At 40.4% G+C, this 15,016-nt stretch overlaps 1 protein-coding gene across 2 annotated transcripts in view; it reads left to right on the forward strand.

The window, feature by feature from the left end:
* Positions 1 to 15,016, forward strand: part of LOC136718780 (serine/threonine-protein kinase pim-3) — a 36,529-nt gene that overhangs the window by 2,017 nt on the left and 19,496 nt on the right. The window contains exons 3-6 of one of the 2 annotated variants that reach the window (XM_066696518.1): positions 829 to 10,535; positions 11,017 to 11,112; positions 11,444 to 11,494; positions 11,800 to 12,646. In XM_066696518.1, the coding sequence (XP_066552615.1) occupies positions 11,492 to 11,494; positions 11,800 to 12,330 (534 nt within the window). In that variant the 5' untranslated portion in view covers positions 829 to 10,535; positions 11,017 to 11,112; positions 11,444 to 11,491 and the 3' untranslated portion in view covers positions 12,331 to 12,646. Of the gene's footprint in view, positions 1 to 828; positions 10,536 to 11,016; positions 11,113 to 11,443; positions 11,495 to 11,799; positions 12,647 to 15,016 lie in introns of those variants that run through there. The other variant, XR_010805316.1, reaches the window with a different exon arrangement.

The raw sequence follows: 15,016 nt of genomic DNA on the forward strand, positions 1-15,016 counted from the left end.
AGTTTTTATTTTTTGTGATAACAAATAATCATGTCCATTCTACCTTTCTTTACAAAATGTATCATACTTTAAGGGTTATTAAATCATTAATAAGTTAATTAGTACTAGTGTAGTAAAACACACTGGCAATCCCCTTAATAGTGAAACACTTTAAGGTGCTGAGAGACACCAAATTATATGAATTGTGTCCATGTCAATAATAGGTTCAGTATTCAAACCCTAAATATTAAAACTGCCAATAAGAGTGCAGTGTTTGTGCTGTTGGACTAGACCAGTGGTTTTCAAACTGGTCCTGGAGTACCCCCTGCCCTGCTGGTTTTTGTTCCAACTGAGGTCTTGATTGCTTAATTGAATCCTTAATTGACCTAACAAAGCAATATACCATTCAATTAAGTAATTAAGACCTAGGTTGGAACAAAAACCGGCAGGGCAGGGGGTACTCCAGGAATGGTTTGAAAACCACTGGACTAGACTATTGACAGTTGATTAAACCAAGACACCCTTGCTTTTTATGGAACGAATCAGAAAACGGTGAAAGTATAAGGGTGACTGACAGTACTTATCCATTCAGATTGGAACTGTGGAGGACAGACAGTAAGATTAAAATACAGATACATTAGGGTGTATCTTCTTCTGATTATTGTCATTATTATTGTAGTAGTATAATTGAATACCCGGACATCTCTCAGTGCAGTTCAAGACTGTTATTTGAGTCCCCCTCCCCTATCTCTCTCGTATTGATGAAACTGGCTTTTGTATATTCATGACATTTACAGATCATTGAGAATAAACACAGATTACTCCTCTGACTTTACTTAAACTGAACAGGTACTGAACCAACAGGCATTGTGTACAGCTGAGTGGCCAGAAGGATGACTAGAGAACGAAAGGGGATATTCCAGGGAGAGATGAGTGGCTGAAGAGAAGGAAGAGAACAAGAGTTTCCAATTGGATGTGAGCATTGAAGACTAGCAGTGAAGTGTATTGCCACCCCACAGCACCATCAATGCACCATAGACTAGGATAGGATACAGGGGATACTGGAATTGTTTTCTTTCTTATTAATTATAACTGTGTTCTCATTCTCTTGAATTCTTTTTAACCCTTTCTAGTGTTTTATAATACAGCCCTGGAGTTTGAGACTAGTGTAAAGGTTCAATCAAATCTAGGAAACACAGAAAAAAGGAAAAAAAGATCTATAAAACATTTAACAAACTGCAGTTCTCTGCAGGTAATTATGTAGTAAGCAGCAAGGTTTCCTCAGAATGAATGTTTATTTAAAGAAAAAACATGGTACATTCTCTTGCATCAGAAAGCCCTTTTATAGAATGCAAACACTTAACCTGTTTATGCACCCATGCCACCAAATAACACTTTAAAAACATAAATAATCAAAAATAGACAAAAGATAGATAGGCCAAGAAATACATGCTTTAAAACTTTTAATTTAAGATCATATATAGACTTCACATACTGTAATTGCGATTCCAATTAGGCCATATAGCCAGCTAAACATGGGTGAACAAAAACTGTACAGTGGCATATAAATAAATCCAGTGTAGAGTTTTGTTTTAAGTTTTACATCATGGTACGATGTGTTTATCAGTTCCATTATGAATCTATCAGAGATAGTGGATCACATGCAAAAATATTCCATACAATATATAACAGCTAGCGGAAAAACATACAGCCCAGTAATCGACAAACGGGAATAAAGTTTCAATGTTTCAGTGCATCCATAGGAGTGATTCACATGATCGTGTATTTTGTGAGCAGATTGCAGACTTGTACTATCATTATGACAGAAATGTAGGCTTATCATACCCTGTTGCAATGAAAAGAAAAGCACAGACTAATGAAATGGCCTACCTGAATCTGGGAGTGTCTTTAAGACGATCTTCGAAGACCACAATCCCGTTCATGCTGTTGAGATGTCCTGGATATGCTGAAATTACTCTCAGGTAATCTAGCCTCTCTCTTTAGAATTATTGGGCTCACAATAAAAACAATGACCAACCGCTGAGTCTCCAAACAGCGACTGAGTTAATGAAAGATTTCCAAAGCAAGTAAACCGATATCATAAGAACATCAGTTTACAAATGATGTTAGCATTTATATATTTATTTATAGGTTCATTTAATTGTTGAAATTCCATCTGGCTACCTGCCGAGGAAGATGGCTGAGTTTTGTTTTTTCTCATTGCAAAATTGAATATTTCATCAGATCCCTCTTTTGTTACAAACAAAGAGCACTCACACAACCCATCTGAGAGCACAGGGGACACAATGGCTGTACCATCAGAATGTGTCATATGTTTCCTAGATGTTTTAACTTGAACCATATGTTGTCAGAGCTTTGGGCGAACACAGTGTGTGTGGTGTGTTTATATATAAAAGTCTCTTATTTCTCCTCTTTAATTCCTACATGTGAGATTGGGATCCAATTAATAATTACAAATGAGAAATTCTTTAATTTCCCAGAAGTTACAGCAACACAGTTTTCCACTGAAACCAAATTCATAGAAGACTTGGGGAATAATGAGGCCAGTGGCGGTTCTAGACCATTTCAGCTGGGGGGGCCTGGCCGGGGCCAGTTGTATTATAGGGGGGGCCATCATCATCCCTGCTGTTCGCCGAATTACCGGGGGGTGCTGACGGTGTTTGGTCCACGGTGCTGGCGGGCGGGGGGGGGGTGCTGACGGTGTTTCTCACGCCTATAGTTTTAGGAACTGAAGTTAGGGGGGTAACGGGAGCAAGCACTACAGTTAGGGGGGCAGCTGCCCCCCCTTGCCCCCCTGTAGATCCGCCCCTGAATGAGGCCATCAGTGATGAAGTGTAGGTGTAAGTAGGGCTGTGCTGGTGACACATTTTTAGTATCAATAAAGGCAAATCAGTGATTATTTATTTACAATGGAGATGTATTTCTCCCAAGCAGGCATTGGCAACTCGGGCCACCTTTCTAACGTATGGAGGTACCATCTCGGGCTCAGTGTTTCTCTCTCAGTGGAGCTATATTTGGGTTGGTGACCCTGGATGCTCTCTTCGTTTCTTCCTGAGCCAGTTTATCCAGGGCCTTGCTGTGTGGCCTTTGGCTGGAGGAGATGGACCCTGAGGCTGAGAGAAAGGGGTCTGGCTGTGCTCGCTTAGTGGTGCCAGCTGGCTTTGGTATTGGCTGCCACTGCTGGGATGGTCCTCTACTCAGTGACATTGTAGACATAGGGGTGATTGTTGGTCCTCCGATCTTTGGCCCATAGTGAGTTTAGGCGATGCATGTGGCACGAAACTTCAGCGTTGGCATTCATAGATGTTGACGAGGCCATTTTCATGGTGTTGGACCATCCGTGCCATCCAGCACATCTTTACCAAATCCATTCGCTCTTCCTTTTCAGCTCCAAGCCCTGAAACGTGTGGCCAGCTGTCTTTGGCCGCAGGTTTGTTGAAGATGTGTGTGTGTGGTGTCCAGGACGTGCTGTCTGAGTCGGCTCTTGGGTTGCGTTGTGTTTCCACTCGCTCCTCTCTCCTTCACCATCTTGTTGACTCCAGTGTCAGGCACATTATTTCTCCTTTTCTTCACCTTCCTCTTTTCATCTCTCTCCCTGTCAATTTTCTGTGTGAAAGAATAAATAAATAAATAAAAATTGGTAGCAATTGATAAAATGTGCACTTTTACAAATAACATTAGATTGATTTGTAATCTTAGTCATATGTATGAAAACATGACAAAAGTAATTAGGTAAACTTTACGCTAGCTATTGGAGCCTGATATTTCTGATGTCATGTGTGTATTAGTTTTCCCAGAATGAGAATGATCAGGGAAACAAGCTAATAATATACCTACAGCATTCATTAACAGAATGTACCAAGCAGCATTTTCAATTCGATACCTAGACCTGGGTCTTGTAGGAATGTAGTGTCATTCTGGAAATGTTTTTGGAAATTCATCTTTGTATTTTAGAGATTTCACTAAGGAATCGAATAAACCCAAGACTACACAGCTGGTTGCATTGAAGATTGACACTCAACTGATCTACTTTCAAAGTTTAGTGACTGAGTCTGTGACTGAGTAGGGCTGCGCCGGTGAGTTTTAGTCTCCATGATAGATACTCCATAATACAGTTTTAATTTAAATACAACTATGCCATCAATATTATTGTATTCAATTTTTTATAGGGAATGCTTTTGTATTTATTCATTACATTATTTAATTTGGGAGTTAGCTGTAATATCAATGTCAGAGGAGATTGTTCTACATGTAGACATTGTTCTACTTGTAGATTTAATACTGAAAACCTTTTGTCCTATTCTCTCTTGAATCTTTAAAGTGAATTATTTTCTCATAAACGTGTTCTCCATTTATGTTTCTGTATGTAATCAAATGTATTAAACCAAAAGTAAAACATATCACTAATTGTACCTCCTAGATGCTTTATATGACAGTGTTTAATTAGAAGAGATACATCCCCAGTTAAACAGTTAAAATGAGCAGAAATGCATTTATAGTTTGAATAATTCATCCAAAGCACTTCAGACTATATACCGTATAGTTGCATATCAACCACTATTTGCCTCATACCTCTTCTGCTGGTTAAACTTCTGGAACCTGCCTTGGGTTTTGAGTAGGGCCCGACAGATATATTGGAGCACCGATATTAATTGGCCGATATCTGTATGAGCACATATTCCACCAATAATGCACCGATATATTTTCTCAAACTATTGACTGTGGCTGTTGACTGTGATCCGTATTGCAGTACGTTTAACATATGTTTTAAATAAGTTATATTTTTGAGAGCATTTGTAAATACATCTTTTAAGAACAAATGCAGCTGTGCTGTGCTGCCTGCACTATATCATGCCAGGCTGCCACTGTTGGATCGGCAGTATTGAGCACTGAGGAGGACGTGTGTAAAATGCAAATATAATCTAGACCAGCACTTTTAACACTATCATGTTATTTGCTCTAATGTATAGAGCACACACATTTTTCTATTTGTGTGTGGAATTGCTCATATACCTTGGTCTTTGTTCTAATGTATGGAACATGCATATTTTTATATTTTTCGTAATATATGTGCTTTGAAAAAACAACAACTAATTTCTAGATATATAGTTGATTGCAATAATTGCCATGAATTTTTTCACAGAAATAAATGAGTTTGAACACGTCTCAACTTTTACTTCCATAGTTATACACAGACATGTCTAGCTTAAAGATTGGTAAAAATAATATTCAAGTTGCACAGTTATCAGTGCTTATAAACAGTTAAGTAATATTTTGTCAATGAAAACAAACGATGTGACACCTGACTTGCAAAAAGTGATACAACTTGCAATAATCGCTTGAAAAAAAAATAACAAGTGCAGATTTGTAATATAACCAGCTTATCCTTTTTAATGTACAGCCGAGGTTAATTTGATTTAACATTAAATAAACCACTCAAATCTAAACAAATTCAACTTACTGATAAATTGATCAGTGCATATTCTGAGATTGTCATGGCTGCAGGGTTTTATGTGCAGACCTCATGTTGGAAAAAGCAATTGACACCTGTCGAGCCAACGAGATAACGTCAAACCAGATGAAAGTGCTAGTTGATGAAATAGATGTGCACAACATAGGTAGTGTCAAAAACACAAAGAAAAGAGGGGGCAAAACAGTGCAAAGTGAACAGAAAAGTAGACTGCATGCAATGGAAAGTCAACACAAAGCAAAAGTGAAATGTTCAAGATGTGGTTACCAACATGAATATAAAAGTGCCCAGCTTCTGGACAAACGTGCAAAGCATGTAACACACTTTAACCACTTTGTGAAAATGTGCAAAATGCAAGTCTCCAAGAAGAAAATACAGGCAATAGAACAAGGTGAAAAAAGTGATGAACAAGATGATTTCTTTGTTGGAACCACTGAAGTGCAAAAAACACAAACAAACAAAAATGTGCACATGGTCACTACTGAAACACAAAGTGAAAAAGACAAATGGACTGAAAGCCTAAAAATGAACAACAAGAGTGTTATATTCAAATTAGACACAGGGGCAGTCTGTAATGTAATAACCAACGAAGTGTTCAAGTCACTGGAAACTCAAAACAAAACTCAAAAAATCCACCTGTCACTTAAGTTCCTATTCTGGCCACAAGATGTCGCCTGTGGGACAAGTTCAACTTACCTTCACATACAGAAACCAAAAGCACAATATTCAATTTCAAATGGTCGATGGCAACGTACCATCAATACTTGGACGTGCAAACTGCGAAAAATTAAGGATGGTGAGAAGAATATACGAAATAAAGACTGAAGATGATCTCTTGAAAGACTTTGACGACCTGTTCTCTGGTCCTGGTTGCTTGCATCACGTTACAACAGACCACAATGTATCACCAGTGATACATCCACCAAGGAAGGTTCCTATTATGCTTAAAAACAAGATAATTGAAGAGTTACACAAGATGGAAAGCATGGGTGTAATAACAAAGCAAACAGAACTGACAGATTGGGTGAACAGCATAGTAACAGTAGTGAAACCAAACAAGATATGTATATGCATGGATCTACAAATCCTTATCAATGCAATAAAGCGTATTACCCTCTACTCACAGTGGAAGAAGTGGTATCCATCCAGTATGCCAAATGCAAAGGTATTCTCAGTCCTGGACGCTAACCAAGGATTCTGTCAAAAAAAACTAGATGATGAGAGTACGAAACTCTGCACATTCAACACGCCAATAGGGAGGTATAGATTTCTTTGCTTACCATTTGGTGTCTTCAGCCAGTGAAGTCTTCCAGCGTGCAATCATGCAGCTGTTAGAAGGTCTTGAAGGTGTGGTCAACATCATAGATGACATCCTAGTATGGGGAGAGTCAACAGAAGAGCATGACCGCAGACCCATCAAGTTGCTGGAAAGAGCAAGAGAATGGAATCTAAAACTAAACAAGGGCAAGTGCCAGATAAGAACGTCAAAAATAAGATATCTTGGACACTCCATCTCAGAAGAAGGTCTTAAGCCAGATGATGAAAAGGTGGGAGCAATTGTGCAAATGCCACCGCCTGAAAACAAATAAGCACTCATGAGATTCATGGGTATGGTGCAATACCTATCCAAATTCATTCTGGATTTATCCTCAGTGCTCCTCTCCGAAAGCTGCAATAAGATGATGTTCAGTGGCACTGGGAGGAAGAGCAACAAAAAAAGCTTTGCAGGAATGAAAAATCCGCTAACAAATGCACCAACACTGAAATCCTTTGATGTGCAGAAACTGGTGACACTTTCAGTTGATGCCAGCTCAGAAGACATCGGAGCAGTCATTCTGCAAGATAAAAAAACAGTTGCATAAGGATCACGTCCCCTCACGGATACACAAAAAAGATATGCACAAATTGAAAAAGAGCTACTTTCATCAATGCCTAATGAAAGAAATGCTGTTCCAAAAGTGATTAAAGCGTACTGGACATTCAAAGAAGAAATAAGCTTCACATCAGGACTTTTCAAGTCTGAAAAGCTCATTGTTCCAAGCAAATTGAACAGGAAATGCTGATGAAAATTCATGAATCACACCTCAGAGTGTGCGAAATGCAAAGAAAGAGACAGAGATGTTCTGTATTGGCCGAACATGTCAACCCAAATTGAAGAGTTTGTCTCCCAATGTCCAGTGTGCAACACACACAAGAACAGTAATCCAAGAGAATAACTTAAATCACATCCATTACCAGGAAGGCCTTGGTCAACAATTGGCACAGATCTATTCCATTACAATGGTTCAGATTACTTACTGTGTGCTGATTATTACTCTAAATTCCCAGAAATCAGCAAACTGTCTGACACAACTGCTTAAAGTGTAATTGTAGCCATGAAATCTATGTTCACGAGGCACGGTATACTAGATACTGTAATCTCGGACTATGGTCCACAGTATTCCAGGACAGAGTTCAGTAACTTTGCAAAAGCGTGGGAATTCGAGCATGTAACATCAAGCCCAGGACATGCACAGTCGAATGGATGAGCTGAACGAACAGTTCAAACCATCAAACACTTGTTAAAGAGAGCTCAGAGTGGCAAAAGTGAGCCCTATATTGCCTTGTTGGAATACCGAAACACGCCATTGGATGGTATTGGGTACTCACCAGAACAGTTATTGAAATCCAGGATACCTACCTGTCACCTTATTGTCACCCGAGACCAACATACAGATCCAGAACAATCCGAAACAAAGACAAGACAAACGAGAGTCCTTCCAGATGTTCACATAGGAGAAATATTGAGAGTGCAACGAGGAGATGTTTGGCAACCTGCAGTGATCATCAAAAGACATGAACAACCAAGAATGTTCATCGTACAGACTCCGGATGGAAAAACATATAGGAGGAACAGAAAGCATCTTCAGCAACAGACAACACAGTCAATAACACTAACTGCGAGATGAACTACTCGCAGGACACGCAAAACACTGAATTACCTGAGTCTCAGCCACATGGATATATTACCAGGTCAGGCAGACAAGTGAATATACCTTCAAAGTACAAGGACTGAATACAGTAGTATACTCTACAAATGTACATTGCAGTAACCTGAGTTTTATTATTATTTTGCTGTTTTTGAATAATTTGTACAAGCAAATAAATAAATAAATGAGCTCATTGTTCACGAGATTGTTCATAAGCAAATAAGTATTATTTTGCTTGAATAACTGTTTAGTTAAAATATTATGTTGATAAGAGTTTGACTTAAATTGTTTACAATGACACATGTTGAGACTGAATTGCGATAAATAAAGCTGTCTTATAGATTGATGTTCATATACAGTAGTTAAGTAATATTAGCAACAATCTGGATAGTATCAAACTTAAGAAAGGGGATGTCATGTATTTTGGATGTTTGTGCTACCCTAACTTGTATGGCGTCATTGACAGTGGACTTCAGTAAAAGGAAGGGTTCCTGCTGATGTAGTTGTCTTGTTCTTCACTTACAAAATATATATAAAAACACAAATTTTTTGACCTCCATATCCGTGAATCGCTTCGCTTGTCAGCCAAGATGGCGTCGACAGGTACTCAACCTAGGTCTTAATTACTTAACTGAATGGTGTATTGCTTTGTTAGGTCAATTAAGGATTCAATTAATCAATTAAGATGGAACAAAAACCAGCAGGGCCAGGGTACTCCAGGACCGGTTTGAAAATGTCATTTAACAAAGTCAGTTTTTGAAACACTGTGAAAGTGGTTAGTTTCGTTTAATCTTATTGTGTGAGGTTTTGATGGCCACTCTAGTAATCAATGCAGTTGTGCAAGTCATCTACAATCTATTACTGCACACACATTCACACTGCATGAGATGTATGGCATTCTGGGATCCATGAGGTTTCATCATTAGCCACTGAATTATGAACTATCCATGAATTATACTCCATCAATAATCACTTTAAAAACGTGTAAAAAGCCCCCCCAGCACAGCTTGGTGTGTTAAGAGGTATAAGGTACAAGATCGATGTGGCCCACATAATGGCATGTAATGAAACAACTGGAGCACAAGAGTTGAGATACCAAACAATTTTATTTAATATTGGATCTTTCAAATAAAAGCAAAGTCACACTATTACAATCTAAAATGGAAGGTACTTCAATTAAAAGTCAATCACATTCATGTGTGTCTTTAACACACTGACACCCAGTCTGTCGCAGGAAACACAGTAAACACGCAGACGTCATCCATTCTCATCAATAATAAAGGATCAGTTACGCGTAAGGCTATATTTCTGATCACTGAGAACACCTCGCCAGTACACACTGAATTGACTGTTTTCCAAATACAGGTCTGTTTTTTTAATTAAAAATACCCTATTGTTAAAATCCAGAAAGCAGTAAAATAGATTATATTTACCTATGCTTATATGAAGTTTGTTGTTGTGGTTGATAGTTTTGTTTTGTTGTTGTTAACCCAGCTTAATAAATGGGTGATTGTATGTAAAAATAATGTGACACTGTAACAATTGTGAGTCACCCTGGATAAGGGAGCCTGCTAAGAAGTATATTATTATTAATAATAATGACAATAATAATTATTATAGAAGTAGAATCTCCAGATTAGGTTTATCTGTAGACAAATCTGGGAGTGCAATGTGCAGAAAAAACTTTATTACAAGTTTATAGACTGATCGATGATGGTTTGCCTCAGCTTGCCCGTCCAGAGTGACGAGAAATGGCAGGACGACAGAGAGAAGGGGATGGAGGTTAGGGAAAACCGCAGGAAACGGAGGAAGAACAGCTCCGGGAGTGACAAGAGAGGAGAGCCGAGAGAAAAGCAGCGAAAGCGAGGGGCAGCAGAGAGCAGCCCGGAGGAGAGAGAGCAGAATCCGCCCGCAGGGAGAGCCGTGCAGGACAGGCCTGCAGCGACTCAGAGCGCAGGGGTGATCAGGCCAGAGGTGTGCTCAGCGAGTGACAGCAGCCCTGCTGTGAGCAAAAAAGCTGGAAAGACCTACCTCTGGACGTCCTCTTCACCCTGAGAACGGATCCTCTTGCCAGGGTGAGCAGCAGAAACCCGAAGGTGAGCACAGCGGGGAGCTGGGACCAGACTGTGAGGGTTAGAGACAGTCATGCTCAATATTTTGCACACATGCACATCCTGTCAAAGAACCAATTCCAAATCCAGGTATTGGATCTCCAAAACAATTCAGCATTTCAGGACCTGCATGTATCCAAGGTGTACAGCTCTACAGCTGGGAGAGCACGGCTCCAGTCAGCATGATCTCTTGACATCAATATTCAGCAAAACTAGGCATTTCAAAACAAGAGACTGCTTGACATGACACTTACTTCTCAAAGACCTTGTTCTCAAAAAAGGCCAATTTCCCCACTGCTGAGTGTGATCATATTCACACAACATTTTACACAACAAAACCAAACGTTTCCTTAAAGACCTGCACTGTTCCCTGCAATGCTTTACATGTTTATAAAACTATACAAGTGTGTGACATAATGAATGTCTAGTTCTTAAATCCACATCCACTGGCACATTTCTATTTCAGACAAATTCTCAGACTTATATGAGAAGGGGGAGCTGCTAGGGGACAGGGAGTTATGGCTCGATCTCTGCTGGGATCAGGAAAGCAGACAATCTGCCAGTAAGGATCTTCACTCAATTGCTTTGCCTTCACACTTTACACTTCAGTAGGTACACAAGCAAAGAGGAACATTTCATTATATAAACATAGTTGGAGCTTAGGAAAAAAAAGAAAAAAAGATTCCAGGGCATCTCTCTATTAAAAGATATACAGTAAAGTACATTAAGAAACACATAGATCATGTTCATATAGGTTTGCCATCCCTTTTCTTCACAAGAGTAAATCCTCAATCCTAACTACAACTCAGCCCAGCTGTGCCATTAACAGTGTATGTAATAGATAACTTAATATCATGTTTTTCTGTGTCTTTCCTCTCCATTAATGCTGTCAGGTGGCAGTTAAATGCATCGATCGCAAGTCTGTAGAAAACTGGGCAACGATGGTGAGTAGGTTTCTTACCAAACAAAACACAAGCAACAGAGTCAAAGATACGAGCTTCCTCTGAAATTAAGGGACCGGAAAGGTGGCGATATTATTAAGCCATGGCAAATTTAGAAAATAAGAAATATATGATCTAAATATGATACAATGTGGATTAAGCAAAAACAAAAAACAACCCGGGCTCTGGCTCTGGTGTCTGTGTGGAGTTTGCCTGCTGTTTGTAGTTTAAACAGTGCACTTGTATGATGATGATGATCATTATAGTTATTATTTGATATATCTGCTTTCCTGCCTCTCTCTCTCCAGCCTAAGCAGAGGGACCCAGTGCCCTTGGAGGCTGCGCTCCATCAGCAGGTGTCTGCTGCCCCGTCCTGCCCCGGTGTGGTCGGACTGCTGGATTCGTTCACTGAGCCCGAGTCTTGCCTGCTGGTGCTGGAGCGGCCCGTGCCCTGCATGGACCTCTACGACTTTGTGATGCAGAAGGGCGGCCACCTAGAGGAGCCCATGACCAAGGAAGGCCTACGGCAGGTGGTGCAGGCGCTTCAGCACTGCCACACCTGTGGAGTGGTCCACCGGGACCTCAAGATGGAGATCATCCTTGTGGAAACCATCAGCGACCGCCTCAAACTCATTGCCTTCAGACTGGCGAGTCGCCTGCGGGAGGGTTTCTACAGAGACCAGGCCGGTGAGCAGCGGCACACAGTTCACACACAGAAGGCAGGGATGCCACCAGAGAAATGGCTCGATGCCCTGAGATCAGTCTTTCATGGCACTTCATACGTGAAGACTGGAGATCCGCAGTGTTTTGGGATCTTATTGGAATTAAGCACGTTTTAATAACAATCATCGCTGGAATTATGATTCTTCAGAATCTTTTTGCTGCCTCACAGGGATGAGTTTACCCGTGTTTATGGAATACAAACACGCATACATGTCTGTCTAGTTAGTAAACAGTATATAAATATTCTGAATATACAGACATTTTGGCTTTCTTAGCTTAGCTATGGTAACTCGATCCACAGACTCTCTATATATTGTCGGCTCGTCCTTTAGCAGACTTTTCTTCCTAACTTGTTCTCCTAGGTACTCTTGAGTTCTTTGGCCCTGAGACAGTACGGCTTGGACTGTACCGGGCGCTTCCTGCCACAGTGTGGTCAGTGGGAGTTCTCCTGTATGTCCTGCTGTGCGGCTCATACCCTTTCTGCAATGGCCGCGCGATTAGAAAGGGAAAGCTGTCCTTCCCCAGTGGGCTCTCAAAAGGTGAGGGGTGCGGAGACAGACTTTGTTTATCTGCACGACTGACCCCATGCCGAGTGACAAGCAATATATTCACACCCTGTGAAGACACTCCCCATGGCACTGATGTTATACAACACAGGTCAAGCCTAAACAAATACTATAACTACCTTATCAGTCAAAGTACCCCCCCCTTGACTATTGTGTAATTTTAGTATTCATTGTTCAAACATTTGTGTACATTTAATCCCCTGTGCCACAATGTACATGATCTCAATGGCACAGAAATACCTGCCTGACTAATAACCGCAGTGCAGCTCACCTGATCTCAGACAGAGGTGACTGATATTCGGAGGCTCATCTTGGCCCAGAGCGGAGACCCTCGTTTCCCTCCTGACAGATTGCTGTGACCTGATCCGCAGCTGCTGTAACGTGACTGCTGCCAGTCCGCCGACCCTGGAGGAGATCCTGCTCCATCCGTGGATGGCATGAGCTGGAAACAGCTTCCTCAGCCTCGCCTCAGACACCCTGCCGAGAATAAGACTACTGTACTAGAATCATCATAATACTGGCTGTGTTTACTTAGAGAGACAGCAGTGAGAACCAATAACACATCAAAACCTGCTGCTTGTTTTGTGTGTCTATAGACACTCATTATTAGAGTTCTTAGATTTAGAGTAAACCTTGTGATTGTTCTGATCACTCTCTCGCTATTATTAACTAATTGATTTCACTTTTTAAATTATTTGTTGTGTGTTGGTTTTTAATGTGCTTAAGTTTCATTTTTTAATTGTAAAGTGCTTTGTGATTTCCTCAACATGAGAGGCATCATATCAATGTGTTTTATATTATTTTCTCCTGTGTTATGTACATCAAAATACTGTACTTAAAAAACTAAACCATTCAACCTAATGACATTTACTTGAAAAGGAACACTGAAGTAAGAATTCACCAAGTTATTCAACACCTCCCTCTGGAGGACCACGGTGACACTGCACATATACAGACAAATAGGGAACTAAGGGTTTGGTTTGAGGGAAAATAATGAGTTCAATATTTCAAATACAGGCATAGATTACCTCACAATTTCCAAACACAAACTGATCATGTTTCACATTTCAGCAAGTTAAACAGAAAACAACAGAAAATAACAATGTTGAACAGCCCAGATTATTTGCTTAACATTCATGGCTACCGGATTGGAATATTCATTATTAATTATAGTTTTTATTTAATCGGTGAATAAAAGTTAATCTTGTTGTACTTTACCAGAGACCGCTTCCCATTTCATCCGTCTGTCCATCCATCCAGATTTGGACAGTTATTTTAAGCATTTTCCAAAAAACAATAATTACTAAGTGTCTGTAAAACATTGCAGAAACTGCTCCTCAACACTGATCTCTAAGAAGCACCTCTCCCATTCTGGATCTGCCCAGTCAAAAGTCAGCCCTGTTTCTATACAATGCACAGCACTTTGTCTGTGGCCACACACACCTGCTCATTTTAATTATTGTTCTTTCACGGCCACATTTTATGGATGGCAAGAATCTCGAGAGCAGGAACTGTTCACCACACAGGCTGCTCAATTACCACTTGATTCAGTATGAAGCGAGAAACTGGCAAAAATGTGTTTAAATCCTAAGGGCAGAGTGAAGTCAGTAGAGCTGGTGGGGAGAAGTAGAACCCATGAGTGCAGAGGGTTATTGAGACAAGAGCACATGGTATGTAGTCAGTGTGTGTGTGTGTGTGTGTGTGTGTGTGTGTATACACTCACCTAAAGGATTATTAGGAACACCTGTTCAATTTCTCATTAATGCAATTATCTAATCAACCAATCACATGGCAGTTGCTTCAATGCATTTAGGGGTGTGGTCCTGGTCAAGACAATCTCCTGAACTCCAAACTGAATGTCTGAATGGGAAAGAAAGGTGATTTAAGCAATTTTGAGCGTGGCATGGTTGTTGGTGCCAGACGGGCCGGTCTGAGTATTTCACAATCTGCTCAGTTACTGGGATTTTCACGCACAAACATTTCTAGGGTTTACAAAGAATGGTGTGAAAAGGGAAAAACATCCAGTATGCGGCAGTCCTGTGGGCGAAAATGCCTTGTTGATGCTAGAGGTCAGAGGAGAATGGGCCGACTGATTCAAGCTGATAGAAGAGCAACTTTGACTGAAATAACCACTCGTTACAACCGAGGTATGCAGCAAAGCATTTGTGAAGCCACAACACATACAACCATGAGGCGGATGGGCTACAACAGCAGAAGACCCCACCGGGTACCACTC

This window comes from Amia ocellicauda, chromosome 23, assembly GCF_036373705.1.
Source record: "Amia ocellicauda isolate fAmiCal2 chromosome 23, fAmiCal2.hap1, whole genome shotgun sequence".
NCBI lineage: Eukaryota > Metazoa > Chordata > Actinopteri > Amiiformes > Amiidae > Amia > Amia ocellicauda.